The sequence below is a fragment of the Musa acuminata genome, chromosome BXJ2-4 (assembly GCF_036884655.1).
Source record: "Musa acuminata AAA Group cultivar baxijiao chromosome BXJ2-4, Cavendish_Baxijiao_AAA, whole genome shotgun sequence".
Lineage (NCBI taxonomy): Eukaryota > Viridiplantae > Streptophyta > Magnoliopsida > Zingiberales > Musaceae > Musa > Musa acuminata.
Window position 1 is genome coordinate 46,535,127 of NC_088341.1, and position 16,146 is coordinate 46,551,272.

Consider the following 16,146-nt stretch of genomic DNA (forward strand, 5'->3'; position numbering starts at 1 on the left):
TGTGGGCCCGACATCTGTGAGCCAACGGGAGCAGGCCCTTGCGTGAATGGTGCCTCGGCCGAGACACAGGAATCGCACCACGGAAGGGTACCTTCCTAACGTTACCCGCTTGTTCCCTTACCGGGTCGACGCACGCCTCTGTTTCGGCGGGTCCTACTCGGATGGGGCTCAGATAAAGGTCCGACGGGATGAGGTGTCTTTTACACGTACTATTTTTGGTCCCGCAATTTGTGGGAGATTTGTGCTTCAAGATGGAGTCATATACGCCTCTGTCACCCAGTCGTTTGGTCTTCTTACCCGCTTTGTTACCTGTCCTGCGGTCGGAGGCCATAATCGATCCCGTGCGGGACCCACTATTGACAGCGGAAGACGGCAACCTGGGTAGGATGACCGCATGGAAAAGGCGCTTGTCAATTATTAGTATCTTGGGACGGCTGCATATAAATAGCGACGATAGCGTCACCTCTGGGTTATCACGAGCGTTTGAAACTCCTCCACCCGTCTCCTGTCTTTGCCTTCCTCGCCTCTCTCCCAAAGGAACCCTAGAGGTATCTCTGCCTCCCTTCCTCTCCTCTCTTCGATCTTTACCACGGAATTCTCTTAATTTTTTTCTTTCTTTGTTCTTGATCGGTAGCTACGTTCCTCGATTTGGTCCTCCGAGAAGTCGTTTCTCTCCCGCGCTTTGATTTGTTCTGTTACGACCCGATTTTCGGGTATCTGACGCCCTTTTGCGTCGAATCGGCGGAATCGAGTTTTACCGAAAGGTGAATTATCTGTGGGATGCGAATCGTACCTTTCGGTTGGAGATTCTGTTTCTCTTCATGTCTTGACGGAGATATTTGTGACGTGTCTTCTGCCTCTGATTGGCGATTTGGATCCGTGAATATGTTGCAATTCTTGATTACATGTTCTTGATTCTTTTGGTTGGAGACGTATCTCCTGATTCTTTTTCCTCATTCTTGTCGTCTCTGCAGAATCGAGGAACCATACAGATTCTTGACGAAGAGTCGATGCCTGGGGGCTGATGAATTGCTGCTCGCCGATTCTTGAGATTCCGTCGGTACTGCTGGGGAATTGCTGGTCCATTTAGGGCTGGCTTCAGTGACACAACCACGGCTCCAAGAAAAGAGTACCGTGCTTTAAGTAGAAGGGGAAGCCCATGCTCTCAGTGCTTTCCTAAGTTTTTGCTTGCTTCCCCTTCTTTCCACGGTGGCAGGGGGGCTCTACCTTCGGCTGGTGGGCATCCTTCGGATCTGACGTTCCTTGCAGGCGGTGGGATTGAAATCTGATTGGAAGTAGTTTAGTGTATATAGATTATAGGTGGTATAGTTAGGCATCGCAGACGTATACAAGTATGGCACCGGTCAATCAGTTTGAAGATGAATATGCGTATCTGAAGCAGAACACGAGCTCTGAGCAGTCTAAAAGTCATCAGTTGTCTCTACGAAGTTAGTGGCTTTTTCGCCATCTTTCTCCTTACCACAATAGAAAGTTCTATTTGTTGGGACTATTTACATAACCTAACCCCTTTTTCAGTTAGTGTGGTTATTCAATTACAATTTTGTTAACATTGTTCACATTTCTATAAGGATTTGTATCTGTTATGAAATGCTTAAAACCATATTTTTGCACCAAAACTCAGCTATGCCTGATATTCTTGCTTGGTGTGTTTTGCTAAATGAGGGCATCTATTTAGTATATTTTAAAGAAATCCTTGTCATTTTTGTGCTACTACATTTTCTAATTTTATCTGGTTTAAGCAATGTAACTTAGTAAAATTAGATTTCACTTGAATAGTTTAAGAAAATTTAAAGCTTTGCAACAAAGTACCTAAAATATGGAAGCCTGGTAGATTTTTCTCTTGTTGCATTTGCTTAGAATTTTCCCATACAAGCATGTTATATTGGTTATTGTTTGACTTCCTAGTTTTCCTGTTGCGATAAGTCAAATGCCTTTTACATGCATAAAGTTGCATGGTGTCTTGCATCTTCTATCACTCTTTCCATTAGTTTCTCTAGGCTCTGGGGTGGAGTGTCTAACTTAGTCTCAGGAGATGCCTTGTTTTAATGATTAATCAACTTGACTTATGGAGTTGTGCATGAAACAAATAAATCAAGTAAAAGATGTAGGTAGTTGTTTTTAAGTTCATAAGGAATTTGAAATATATCTGATTAACTGTTGCCAATGATATAAGTGCTTTTGGAATACCAGCTACTGTGACTTGGATGCTATGCTTTTACAAATCGATATCAGTAACAGATACTTGTGTCCAATATGTTCAAAGTTCAAAATGCCTCTTGATGGTTTCCTAATTATATGTGCTGGTAGAGAGAGTAGTCTACCTCTTTTTCATTGAACATATTCCTATGCTTGTGTACTCTATGTTTCTGCTTGAAATGAGTTGTGCACATTGTTTTTCTTATACTAACAAATCTAGCCATTATTCCTGCACACTTATTTTTTTTTTAATTTCAGGCATTATTACAAATGTTTATCAGCTTGGTATACCTACAAAAACTGATGGGGCTTGTGGGGGCTTACCGTGCTTCGAGGAGGGAAGACATAGTCTACTGGACATCGTCCTTCTCTCGCAGGTACACCTGCTATGTGAGTTCTTCTTGTACTATGATCCCCGTTAGGATTTTTTTTAACATGGACACTGTGAACTTGCAGTGGGAGGACCATGCCTGGAAGGGTCATCTTAGATATGATGTTTCCAGTTGCCAAATGAAGGTGCTTTTTCCAAATGATTAATGTGCATAGGTTTAGTCTCACTAATCTACAAACTGCTAAAGCTTTAAGCTTGTTGCTGCCTTCCCAGGTGATCACTGGTGGAAAGAAGTTTATTGCTCAGTTGAATGAAAATTGGTGCATAAATATCCTTATGGATCTTGAGAAGAAGATTTTCCAGTCTCTGAGCCCTATCAGATCAAGTTATATGAAAACTCACAGGGAGGATGTACTCTTTTGTGTGTCTTGTGGAGAAAAGGAGGGCTCTGAACTTGTTTATTCAACTGTGCTGCCTAAGGATGGGATTTTGATTATTGCTAATGTAAGTACTCTTGCAGATGTGTTCACAACTTACTATGGAGCTTCTGTACAATTTGAATTGTTTATTTATCTGATCTTTTTTTGAAGGCAAACCCAGTTGAATATGGCCACATTTTCCTGGTACCATATGATGTCCATCAGATGCCTCAGTTCTTAGATAAAAGAGTTCTTGGATTGATGTCACAGATCACTGCTGAAGTAGCTAACCGCTCGTTTCATATCTTTTTTGATTATGATGCTTCTAGAAGTTTGGATCATAAATGTTTTCAGGTAACCATTTTGCTGAATCTTGTTTAATAGTTTGGTCATTGGGTTATTTTGCTGCTGAGCTTTGGTTGGAAAGTAAACATGCTATAAATATGATGTGTTTCTTTTCTAAAAAGTGAAGAAAAAGATATGTCAGTGCAGATGCTGAAGACTTTCCATAATTGCAGATACAATTAGCTTTTATATGTATATTCTATAGCATTCGTCATTTTGTATCCGACATTGTGTAACTAGTTCTATGTTTTTATGCAACTGACAAGCTTGGAGTGGTCAGTACTCTAGGTATTGGTAATGTTCATGATAAATGAACTTGTGGAGATCATTAGATTGGTCTTCAGTAAAAAGAAATTACCAAGAAAGACAGTCACCTTGACCTGTTTGTAATTTGTTTACCTTTATTGGGAATGCTGCACAATGTCATCACCATGATTGATGTATCATGCTGCTATGTGTCAGTACCTGATATCCCACAACTAGTTAGCATTCTCTTTGGACAGGAACTTTTGACATTACACTTGCTCACCCTGCTTTTCCTTCCAATCGCCAATGCTGTATTCATTTTTTCTCTTGACCTGTATAATCTTTCATTTTTCTTTTATCATGTGGGCTGATAGATGAATCCGGAATTCTTATTTTATCGACCCTATATATGATATGAAAGCTTTCCTGAGACAATACCATATTACTCTCAAAGTGGCACGCCTGTATAGCACAATGTGTAATATCTATTACTGAGAATGATTCATATTCTATAATTAATTTGAATTTTAGATTTGTTATTTATTTTATTGTTATCTAGATACAATGGTCTGTGTTATTTAACTACTTTGGGTCATTTGGGTATCTACTGAGACAGATGACCTTTTCATCTATGTTTTTCATTCCTTCTCATTTTACTGGTTTGTGAAAACCAAAGGTCCCACCTTCTGCACATGCAGATAACTTTACGTGAACACACACTCAATATTTGTGGCTGACAATGCATCAATTTTGGCTGGGTAGTAGGATTAATCTAGTCTTGATCTTGAGCCTACCTGATTCTCTAAGTGATTGAAGTTTCCCAACCAGGACCCTGCCATATAATGAATGGCGGGTTGATAGGTCAAGGTTGGTGTACTTTTCTCTTGGGAGAAAAAAAGGAATAACGTACAATTTGGTTCCACTCCAACTGGTTGTGCTGAGTTGGGTTGATGGCTCAAGGTGAGATTTACTTTTATGCCACAAAAGGTCAGGTTTGTCTGACCCTGACTCAACAAGCAATGAGTGACTTGATTTGGTTCCGTCAGGTTGACCTGAGAGGTTCAACTCTGGTTTAGTCATTGAATGCTACCACTCGATGACTCTAATTGCTTGATATTTCATAGGACAGCATTTTGGATCTCTTTTCTTCTGAAAAATCTATCTAGGACAGAAGGTATTTTCAGAAAGAAATTTCTCATCTAGTTTCCTTTGGCAAAGTTTTAATGTCACATAGCAAAGTTCTCTTGTACTGAATTTGCTTTGAATTTTTGAACAGGCTTGTTATTTTGCTGATCCTTTACCAGTGGAGCTTCTTCCAACCACTGCCATCTATGGTAATTTGCTCACAACAGGTTTATATATCGGTGAAGTTGCAGATTATCCTCTGAAGGCTGTAGTTTTCGTAAGCAAGAACTTGAAAGCATTAGTTGAAATTGTGGGGGAAATGTGTTCTTATTTGCATGACAATGGTACTGCATTCAGTCTGCTCATCTCTGACTGTGGCACAAGGATCTTTTTGTTTCCTCAGGTAATAATTGGACTGATTCGTGCAAATACATTGAAACTTATGAATTGCCCTAACAAGTGCATTGTAAATATGAGAAACTATCAGTACAAGGTTACGTATGTAGCACTTTTTACTGAATCAAAAACACTTAAGTGTTGTAGATGTAAGAAGTTTATTGGTTATTTTGGATTTACTTTCAGGTTGACTATTGCTTTTTTGCTTTTCTTAGTTGGAGCTTTATATATATATATTATTTTTCTTGAAACAGGTCTATACACTTTTGGGATACCGTCTTTCTACCTGGGAATGTGGTGGTTACTTTGTGTATGATGCAAAATCTGATTTTAATGATGTCACAGAGGTGGACATATCAAAGCTTCTGGCTTCTGTGTCACTTGATGTCTACAATTTTAAAAATCTCATGCAGCAATGTTGCAATGCTGCAGTTAAGCTCATACTTTGATTTTTCTGTTCAATGTGGTGCAACTAGGACTGGATCTTAGACTGCTGCTGCTGCCCTTTTGTTTATCCCATTGTATCTATCTACGAAAAAAAATGGTGACGGAATGCCATGCTCTACTACCGTTTAATGAAACCTATTTTCTTATTATTGCATAAGATGGTTGTAAGAGTTTTGCTTGATAGGTCCGGAGAATTGAAAGTTGAGTTATTTGTGTATTGTTTTGAGATATTGTCTGTATTAGGTGAAATATTTTTTTGATCACAAGGCAGCATTAAAATGCGTGCAAATTTGGAACGGCAATACTGTAAAAGTTTCTACTTCTTCCGTGTTACCACATAAGTGCTAGTCGTAGTCATGTTGGAGCTCTTGAGACGGTGGCTTGGATTCGATCCGTAGTAGTTCTCATTGAACATAGCTGATGTTGGAGCTTTGGTTTGCTACAATTGGGCTACGAGACTCGCTCTTGTCATCATTGGTAGCCAACTATTATCCGGTTCTGCTAATGTTCTTCTAGTATGTTTTGTTGTTTCCATGGTGTGTTTTTGGTGTTTCTGACTTTTGATCTTCCTGCTCGTGTAATTGGTTTCAGGATTCCTTTCACAGGGACACGTGATGGTCCGTCCGATGAAATCCTCCTGCTTTTTGAGAATTCTGTGTATTCTTCTGTAAGAAGCGCATGGTTATTGCAATCTCCAGCTTCAAATCTTCTTCGATCAACTTTACTCGTGGAACATCTTCGTCAGGTATAAGTCTTGAGCGAGCTAGTTTCGGAACCCAGCTTAGTCGATGTCAAAGATGTGCCCAACCCAGCTTAGTTGGTACTGTGACCCATTCATGGCTCCAAAGCTTAGTGGAATGATCCATAATGTTAGATCGACCATTTCTTTACTTGTGGAGTCAGCAACTTAACTCTCAAGACCGACCAAGAGATGATTTCATAGAGCATCATGGGTCCTAGTCCTATAAATAAACCTGTGTACTTGGTCCTGGCTTTGAAGTCAGTTGTTGACAGCGTAGGGCGTGGTCGTGTATTGATTTCCATGACACGGATCCTTGCTCCTGTTGTCTATGTACGAGAGAGAGAGAGAGAGAGAGAGACCAGGAGCAACCGCGAACATAACGATTCATGGTTCTGGGTCCTGTCACTGCTGTGTCCAACCAACAAGCCCCCTCCGTGTTTGTTTAATAAAAACGAACACCACCTGGATCGGCTTCAACCAGATGCCGAGAGGTCTCAGCTACAAATTTGGCTTTTGCCAATGAATCATGATCTGCCACTCCATGATAACTTTTCGACACGCCTTCTGCGGAGGCCCCCCTTACCTTTTTTTACTGCTGGACTGGGAACCCCATTACCCTCCCACTCATAAAAGACATATGCTTCCTCACAGAATCCAAAGCAATTCCACTGGTTTAGTATCATATAAACAAAAAACAGGCTAGGCTTCACCTCTCAACCCATGAGAACCTTTTGGAAGATGAGAAATATGCATGCTGATCAAACCTTGAGCCTCCATTCCTTCTGCTCCGTTGGACTACTAGTCCTGGGTTCTTGTTCCGGTCATAATCCATTCCTCATTTTATGTACTCGATCAACAGATCCACCAAATGAGTCCAAGATTCTTTCTTTTACCTTAAACCTCTTTTCATGATATCCTATGATTCATTTGTTTTTTGTTTTTTTAATCTCACACGATCAGTTCCCAGGCTAGCTGACTCTGCTCTTGTTGACTTCGTCTTTGCAATTTACAGATGGAATGTTTTCTTTTTTTTTTTGTCTTTTTCATAGAAAAAGTTGTTTGTGAATACAATCACCTAATTTTCTTCCTTTCAATGTCTCAAACTAATTATACATTTCGTTTCTTTTTTATAGTGAAGATCAAGCCCAGAAGTCATTCACTGTCTGCTTCGATGTTTATGCAGGTTGACATTTCTTGTTCCTTACTAATTTGAGACACTCATCCGTGACAACCTGAAAGCAATTCCTCGGTACACCTCAGCCGTCCTCGTCTCTCTCTAATTTTTTTTTTTCTCAGATCTAAGACGGTTTCATTTTGGCTCCGGTTGCAGATCTAACACAAATCCCCAACTCACATCGCTTGTCCTGCTGCCACGACCAGAAGCTTTCCGAGTGACAGGTAGCCCGTCCGTCCCCCTTCTCTCTCTCCGATTCACATGCCAACAGCTCCATGGAACTGTGAACAGTGGCAGCCACGGCTGGTAGCAGAAAGCGGTCAAAGAAATCAAGTGTCAGGATCTCACCGGTCCGGGCCCACTTCCCAGTGCCACGCTGGCGAGCACTAAATGCACCCCCCTTATTTTATGCACCCGCTCTCCTCTGCTTCACAATGTTGATGATGACTTCCGTCCACCGTGGAAAAGGTCGGGGACGCCGCGGGTATATAGAAGAAATCTTACCTCCCTCGATTAATTCGGTGGATTGGAGGGGCGTTTGGGGTCCGCGAGGCGCGCAGCCCTTTTTGGCGGGTAATATATATAGCGCAAATAAAAGCGAGCTTCACAGAGCAAAGCCCACAGAGCTCGGTGAGGATGCCGTACGGCCTTTCTAGGGTTAAGGTTAGGCGTCCTCTTCCCCGTGTGGATTAGGGTTCGTTCGCTGTTGTTGTTCCTCCTCTTCTTCCCTTCTTTTTTTTTTTTTTTTTGATCCGATTTCTAGGGTTCTTCTTTCTTTCGTGTTTGTTGGTGTTTTTGGTTCTTGGGGAGGAAGGGGTATCTTCGCGGGCCCGCGCCATTGATTGCCGGACTTGAACGCTGGAAGCTTTACTGAGTTCTTGTCCCCCTTCGTTGCGGTGGAGTTGTTAGCGCTCTTAATGCGCCCCGCATTCCTTGTCGCAGGTAGAAAAAGTCGAGTCTTCCTTTCTTTTTAGCTTCTAAGATTTTTGTTCCCCTCGAAAAGCCGCCTTCTTTTCATGCCCGTGACTCGGATCTTTGGAAAAGTTGCTGTTTTTTTTGCTCTAATCCCCCTCTCCGAACCCCCCATTCTGCTTCAAAGTTTGAATCTTTGATGCTTCTTCGGCTCATGGGATATCTCAGCTGCTGTAACGAAAGGAGAGAGAATAGATCCCTACTCTGATCGCAAATGCTGGGTCTTTGGCATGCTAGATTTGGGTAAAACAGCACGACTTAGGGTTTCAGAGGCTCTTATTTGGTTCTCCTTCTATCGTTCGAGTTGTAGTAGCAACAGCTTTGTCGCTGGATTTGGTATCGGAAGAGAAATGGAGCTCCTTAGAAGAATCTTTGTGCTGCTTCTTTTTGCAATCCCTTGCGCAGCGCAACTCCCCTCGCCGGATATCCTGGCTCTCCTTGCATTCAAGAAGGGGATTACTCATGACCCCACCGGCTACGTCTCGGGTTCTTGGAACGAGGAGTCCATCGACCTCAACGGCTGCCCTTCATCGTGGAACGGCGTCGTCTGCAACGGTGGGAACGTCGCTGGCGTCGTCCTCGATAACCATGGCATTTCTGGCCGCGCCGATCTCTCTGTCTTTGCTAATCTGACGATGCTCTTAATGCTCTCCATGGCAAACAATAACCTTTCTGGGAGCTTGCCGGACAATCTAGCTGAGCTCAGCAGCCTGGAGTGTCTCGACATTTCCAACAACGCCTTCTCCGGCGAGCTACCTTCGGGTATCGGAAAGCTTCGCACCTTGAAGAACTTGACCTTGGCCGGGAACAACTTCACAGGGCCGGTGCCCGAATCCATCGGAGGACTGGCATCGATCAAATCTCTTGATGTGAGTCGTAACTTTCTCTCGGGTCTTTTGCCGGCTTCACTAACAGGTCTCAGGAACTTGGTGTCATTAAACCTCTCCCATAATGCTTTTAGCAAAAGCATCCCAACTGGGATGGAACTGATTCCCACTCTGGAGTCCATCGATCTGAGCCAGAACCAGCTCGATGGTGGTGTCGATTGGAACTTTCTTATGCAGTCATCGAGTGTCATTCATGTCGATCTCAGTGTGAATTTGCTGATTTCAAGTCCAAAGGAACTGAAGTCTTTGTCAGATATCTCTGAAACTATTAGGTATTTGAATCTCAGCAACAATCGACTTACTGGTCCGCTGATTGGAGTTGGAATTTCCACTTTTGGGAGCTTGAAAGTCTTGGATCTAAGCTACAATCAGCTGTATGGTGAGCTTCCAGGGTTTAATTATGTCTATGACCTCGAGGTTCTAAAGCTAGGAAACAATAAGTTCACTGGTTTACTACCAAGTGGACTTCTCAAAGGAGATTCTCTGGTTTTAAGTGAACTGGATTTGAGCGCAAACGATCTAACAGGTGTGTAGTTATTTTAGTGGAAGTTTAAAATCTCTTTCATGTTTACCTTGTATGCTTGCTTTGATATTTGTGACTAATTCTAGGAAATGGTCCATGATATGTGTGTCACATGTTTCTATGTGAAATCTCTAATCGTGTCACTTGATTATAGTACATTAGAGATCAATTCAAACACTAAATTTTGGTAATATTTGGTAAGATATCTGTTTATAGTGATCAATTACTAGTTTTTGGTTATATTATGTGTGCCAAGGGCTCATAAAACCTTATCTACCTTGGGATTGATATATCAAAAAGGAATCTGAAGGAATAGTCATTGCATGTGGAACATGTTTTATGTCGGTTTGACGATTTCAGTTTCATTGCCATCTTGAAGCTGGAGCACTGTACTGTTTCTCTAGTATTCGGCTTTCATATGCAGATTGACATGTTTCTTTTACTTCTATGGCAGGACATATTAACATGATCACGTCAACAACTTTGCGGATCCTTAATCTTTCCTCTAATGCTATTTCTGGTGAGCTTCCTGTGGTCCAAGGAAGCTGTGCGGTGCTTGATTTATCAAATAATCAGTTTACTGGGAATTTGTCTGTAATTGCAAAGTGGGGAAACGACCTTCAATACATAGACCTTAGCCAGAATCGGTTGACAGGGGCTATTCCCGATGTAACTTCCCAGTTTTTGCTACTCGGCTACGTGAACCTCTCCCATAATGCTCTGGTAGATGTTATCCCCGAAGTTTTTGTTCAGTATCCCAAGCTGACCATCCTTGATCTCAGTTTCAATCAGCTCAGTGGTCCTATTCTAAATGTCCTACTAACCTCTTCCACACTGCAAGAGCTTCATCTCGAAAACAATATGCTTTTTGGTAACATCGTGTTCTCGCCATCTTTTTCCAACGAGTCCAACCTCCATGTGCTTGATATATCTGGAAACCTCTTTAATGGTAGTTTTCCTGAAAGTCTCGGTTCTTTGACTGGCCTCCAAGCCCTGGACATTTCTGCAAATAACTTTTCTGGAACACTACCTTCTGCTGTTACAGAACTTGTTGCCCTCACTTCCCTTGATATTTCACTTAACCACTTCTCTGGTCCCTTGCCATCATCCCTGCCCGACACACTTGTATACTTCAACGCTTCGTACAATGATCTATCTGGATCCGTTCCGGATAACCTTAGGAAGTTCCCAGATTCTTCTTTCCATCCAGGAAATTCCAGATTAGAGTTTCCAGGTGGTACACCTGGATCTGCTAATTCTCCGTCTGAAAGTCCTGGTCACAGAAGGATGAGAGCTTTTGTCATTGCTGCAATTGTTGCTGCTTGTGTTGCTGCCCTTGTTATTTTGGTTCTCTTAGCCATCATTTTGCATTATAAGAGAGCTTCCAGGGGATCTGGATCTGACAAGGTTTCGGACAAGAATTACCAAAAGAGGAGTTTGCCGGAAACTGCAGGAGGCAAGAGTAGAGAATCTGGTGGCTCGCTGGTGATCTCAGCTGATGATCTTATGGCTCCCCGAAAAGGTTCTTCATCAGAGATACTTGATCCAGAAGAGAAGATGGCTGCAGTTGCTGGGTTTTCACCATCCAAGAAAAGTCGCTTTTCATGGTCACCAGATTCTGGTGATATATATGCACAGGAAAATCTCGGGAGGTTGGATGTCAGATCACCTGATAGGCTAGCCGGTGATTTACATTTCTTGGATGAAACAATCACGCTGACTCCGGAGGAGCTATCCCGGGCACCAGCAGAAGTGTTGGGAAGGAGCAGTCATGGGACATCTTACAGGGCTACATTAGATAATGGGGTATTCTTGACAGTGAAATGGCTTAGAGAAGGAGTGGCCAAACAGAAGAAAGAATTTTCTAAAGAGGCAAAGAAATTTGCAAACATCAGGCATCCTAACGTGGTGGGTTTGCGTGGATACTACTGGGGGCCTACCCAGCATGAGAAACTTCTCTTGTCGGATTATGTTTCGCCTGGAAGCCTTGCAAGTTTTCTTTACGGTATGCACAGTTTCCGAGCTTCAACACCACTATTTGTCATGTCTTTATTAAAAAGAAGAATCGTTATTGGTTTAGTGAATTTGGTTTTTCTTGTTCTTATCTCAGTATAAAGATACCTAGGCATAGATCCTTAGGATGGAAAGGACCAGACTAACCTTTTTGTGGCACCTTCATGTTTATAAAGATCATGTTGGCAACCTATTAATTGTTCTTTTACGTTCAGATCGACCCGGGAGGAAAGGCCCACTGATAACCTGGGCTCAGCGGCTCAAGATTGCTGTTGATGTTGCACGAGGCCTCAACTATCTCCATTTCGACCGTGCCACTCCTCATGGCAACCTTAAAGCAACTAACATCCTACTTGATGGTCTCGACCTCAATGCACGTGTTTCTGATTACTGCCTTCACCGCCTGATGACTCAATCAGGAACAGTTGAGCAGATCCTCGATGCAGGTGTTCTGGGGTACCGTGCACCGGAGTTGGCAGCATCCAAGAAGCCCTCCCCGTCCTTCAAGTCAGACGTGTATGCCTTTGGGGTGGTTTTGTTGGAGCTACTGACCGGCAGATGCGCAGGGGATGTTGTCTCCGGAGAGGAAGGGGGCGTCGACCTTACAGATTGGGTCAGGTTGAGGGTGGCAGAGGGGCGAGGATCGGACTGCTTCGATCCCATGATGGCTGCTGATGCAGCCAATCTGGTTGCATCAAAAGGTATGAAAGAGGTGCTAGGAATAGCTTTGAGATGCATTCGTCCTCTCTCGGAGCGGCCAGGTATTAAGTCCGTGTACGAGGATCTGTCATCGATATGAGCTTTCGGCCGAGCAATCTGTGTAGAACTTTGTTTACGTTTTAGCAAAATTCCAAGAGCTGGCTTTACCTCGATGCTTGCCAACTTGGATTTGCTACAGCTTTGCTCAGTATCAATGAATCTGTGTAGCCATTGTGTTCCAGAAAGAAGCTGCAGTGCATGCTGGTCAGGAGCTTAAGATCATTCTTGAAATTTTGCTGTAGTGATCCTTTATCCCGCCATTGATAATATGTACCAGTCTCTCATGTTGTTTCTGAGCTGCATGCAGGCAGGGTGGATATTAGCTACTACAATGCTGAGTATCCTTTTTGATGAGCTTTTGTACGGTAGGTAGGGCATGGAGAGATACTCGGTAAGTGGTGGATATTAGCTACTACATTGCTGAGTATCCTTTTAATGAGCTTTGTTTTGGTGCCTAATGTTGATGGTAGGGCATGGAGACATACTCGGAAGTGGCATGAACAAGAACCGGACGTATGTCGTCGCTGCAAGTAAAATCTTGACATCATACTCTTCGTGCAAGTGTTAAGTGTTGGTGATGTTCTAATGAAGTTTACAGATATTATGTTGCATGGAGTTACAACATTTATGTGGATTAGTCTTGACCATGATTCTAGAATCAATCGGTTTTTATTTTTCGTTGAAGTGACCACTAACAACAGTATCGAGCTATTGCTTCTTAGTAGGGTGTTGTATGCACGTAGTCTCTCCCGTGCTAACGATGAGCCCAAGAGTTTTTGATTATGTCGTAGGTGGATGTGTGTCAATCAGTCTAACGTTAGGCATGTAGTGGTCTTCAAATTTGTCTTCCTCCTTTTGGGTGTCTGTCTTCACTGTCTTTTGCTTTGCCCTCTCTTGCTTCCTCACCTGTCTTTTGCTTTGCCCTCTCTTGCTTCCTCACCTGTTGCACATATGACGTGGTGATCTAGCTCTCTCTCATCTTTGCCTTCACTCTCTTTTATTTTTGTCTTTTCATTTTCATTCGTCGTTTCCTCTTTCTTGGTAAGTTGGTCGAAGAGAGCAAGCGAGTGTAGGAGGGCCACATGGACCAACTCAATCGCTCCTTCCTCCCGCTCTCAATTTTCATGATGTCATTCGTCGCGGGGGAGGTGGCTTACAAGGTATTGTGGTACTCGTCAGGATCGAAGTGAGTGATGTTCATGATGGCAAGCAATGCTATGGTGGGCGACACGGTGGTATGCACCTTAGAGCTAGCGGGCTGGATCTACCGGATGTCAATCACTAGCTCCATGGTGTATGTCATCACATTGCCCACCACGGTGTTGTCCACTATCACGAACGCCACCCACTCCGATCCCGACGAGTACCATTATACCTTATAAGCCACCTCCCCGATGAAGCACATTATCGTGAAGGTAGAGCAAACGAAGAGCATCACCGCGAACGCCACCTGCTCCGATCTCGACGAGTACCATCATACCTTGTAAGCCACCTCTCCTATGAAGCTAGTCCATGTAGCTCTCTCGCATTTACTCGCTCTCTCCGACTAGCTTGTCGAGGAAGAGAAAGTGGCGGAGGTCGTAGCGACGGATAAAGACAAAGAGACAAAGGTAGGAGAGGCTGAAGGTGAGAGAAAGTTGAATCATCATGTCATAAGCACGATAGGTGAGGGAACAAGAGAGGACAAAGTGGGAGAAAATGGAGACAAGATGCCTAAGAGGAGGACGAGGGACCAAAGATCAATATATGCTTAGCGTTGGATTGGTTGATGCACATCCATCCATCGAAGGCAGGACTGGAAGCTCCTGAGCTTATCGTTAGTGCGAAAAAGGATGCATGCGTATGATGCTCTACTAGGCAACAGCGACTCATTGATGTTGCTGGTAATCACTTCCACGATGATGTCTCCTCCCGCTATTGATGAATGTTTTAATTTTTTTTAAAATATAAATTATACACAACATTATATTAATGTTTATTATGAGTTAACGTAAGCATATTCTAATGTTTGTTAACTCAAACTTGATTAAAAGAGCTTATACGTTAGGTTTTTAAAAATATAAGGATTATTTTAGATACGAGTAAATCATAAATATTTAAGAGGTTCATGGCCAAAACTCGAAGGATTAAAATGGACCTTAACTCATCTAAAAATATTATTAACAATATATTATTTATCAAAAACTCTAAAAAAATAATTTATTAATAATATATTATTTATGTTAAAATATCTAACATAAATAGAAACACGATTATCAAAAGCTCGAAATAATTTTTATAAAACTCTTTAAAAAAAAGTAAAATAAGAGTAAGAGTCGTTCAAGAAACATGAGATTCAAAACGTCTTAATAATAATTAACAAATTTGATTTTCTCATCAAAATTAGAAAAAATAAATGTTCGATAGAAATTAATCCAACTACTGCTTGAGATTTTAAAAATAATAATAATGTGAGATTAGTGGGATACTCAAAAAATTTATGTTTGACTTTTTTTTTTTTTTTTTTTTTTCCATTGTTGGATGAATCTTGTTAGCATGCTTGGGAAAAGTTTCATATCCTCCTCTTTTGTATTTTAAAATTTGGTCACAATAATTACAAATGACATAGAAGGAGCCATTGAGATGTCGGATCTTAGCTTAGAAATGCTCGATTTACTTTAGCTATCATACGGATTAGCTTGAAAAATGTAACTTTCTTAGGTTCAGTCAAATTTTTAAAAGGGACTTTGGTAAAGTGATGGCTTATTTTAAAAAAATGAGAGACAAAGCTTAACAACATATTATGAATGCTTAATAAAAAATAAAGAATTTGAGGGGGCATTTATAAGTTTTTTATTTATTTTTAATGCTTGTAAACTATTAAGCGTGGCAAATTGATCATTTGACAAGCACTATATCGTTGGCCGACTATTGGGTTGATCATTTGAGCCCAATGGTTTATCATAAATTTAACTAAAATTATCTAAGTCATGAAATGCTCTTGCATTATCTATTTGTAAAGGATCAACCTAATTACAATCTCATAAAGATTTATAAAAAAGAAAATTGATTAGTTCAAAAAATAAGCGGTTGACAATGACATCTCATAAAGAGAATAGCTTTACAAGTAATTCAATAAATACTTATTATGCAAAAAAAAAAAAAAAACAAGGACTTTAAAAAATAAATAAACAATCATAAGTTCACAAATAACTAACTGCTCATCGAGTGGAAGATACATCGACAAATTCTCATAAGTTTTACATACAAACTTATGAATTCAATCAATATTGAATACTACTCCAAACCCTCATCTAGCGTTGTCCCACCTAGGTGGATCTAGTGTGTTGAGATAACTGATATTTCATACTATTACCTACAGAAAATAAATCATGACATACGAAAACTAAGCAATTCTAGGATAGTTTTATCCATTCTAGTGGGTAGTCACTTTGTAGCATTGCAAACTATTCCTGCTCACAGTTTTAAAGGAAAAAAAAATAAAAATAAGGTAAAATATGTTGTCAAACATATGTAAAAAAAAAAAAGTAATGAATGGTTTGTTGGCGAA

At 41.3% G+C, this 16,146-nt stretch overlaps 2 protein-coding genes across 3 annotated transcripts; both read left to right on the top strand.

Moving 5' to 3' along the window:
• Positions 1-352: 352 nt before the first annotated feature.
• On the top strand, positions 353-5,683 carry LOC135611298 (GDP-L-galactose phosphorylase 1-like). Its single transcript, XM_065106932.1, has 8 exons — positions 353-548; positions 975-1,448; positions 2,476-2,594; positions 2,674-2,733; positions 2,822-3,052; positions 3,139-3,321; positions 4,835-5,086; positions 5,334-5,683. Exons 2-8 carry the CDS (start codon positions 1,355-1,357, stop codon positions 5,526-5,528), a joined length of 1,134 nt encoding a protein of 377 aa, XP_064963004.1. The 5' UTR covers positions 353-548; positions 975-1,354; the 3' UTR covers positions 5,529-5,683.
• Positions 5,684-5,863: 180 nt separating this feature from the next.
• On the top strand, positions 5,864-12,865 carry LOC135611296 (LRR receptor-like serine/threonine-protein kinase GHR1). Of its 2 annotated transcripts, XM_065106930.1 has the most exons (7): positions 5,864-6,003; positions 6,118-6,271; positions 7,452-7,517; positions 7,599-8,384; positions 8,583-9,827; positions 10,279-11,829; positions 12,053-12,865. In XM_065106930.1, the coding sequence occupies exons 4-7, from the start codon at positions 8,360-8,362 to the stop codon at positions 12,634-12,636; spliced, it is 3,405 nt and encodes a 1,134-aa protein (XP_064963002.1). In that variant the 5' UTR covers positions 5,864-6,003; positions 6,118-6,271; positions 7,452-7,517; positions 7,599-8,359; the 3' UTR covers positions 12,637-12,865. The 2 variants fall into 2 exon arrangements, with proteins under 2 accessions (XP_064963002.1, XP_064963001.1); XM_065106929.1 differs by having other exon boundaries at positions 5,901-6,271.
• The last annotated feature ends 3,281 nt before the right edge of the window (positions 12,866-16,146 follow it).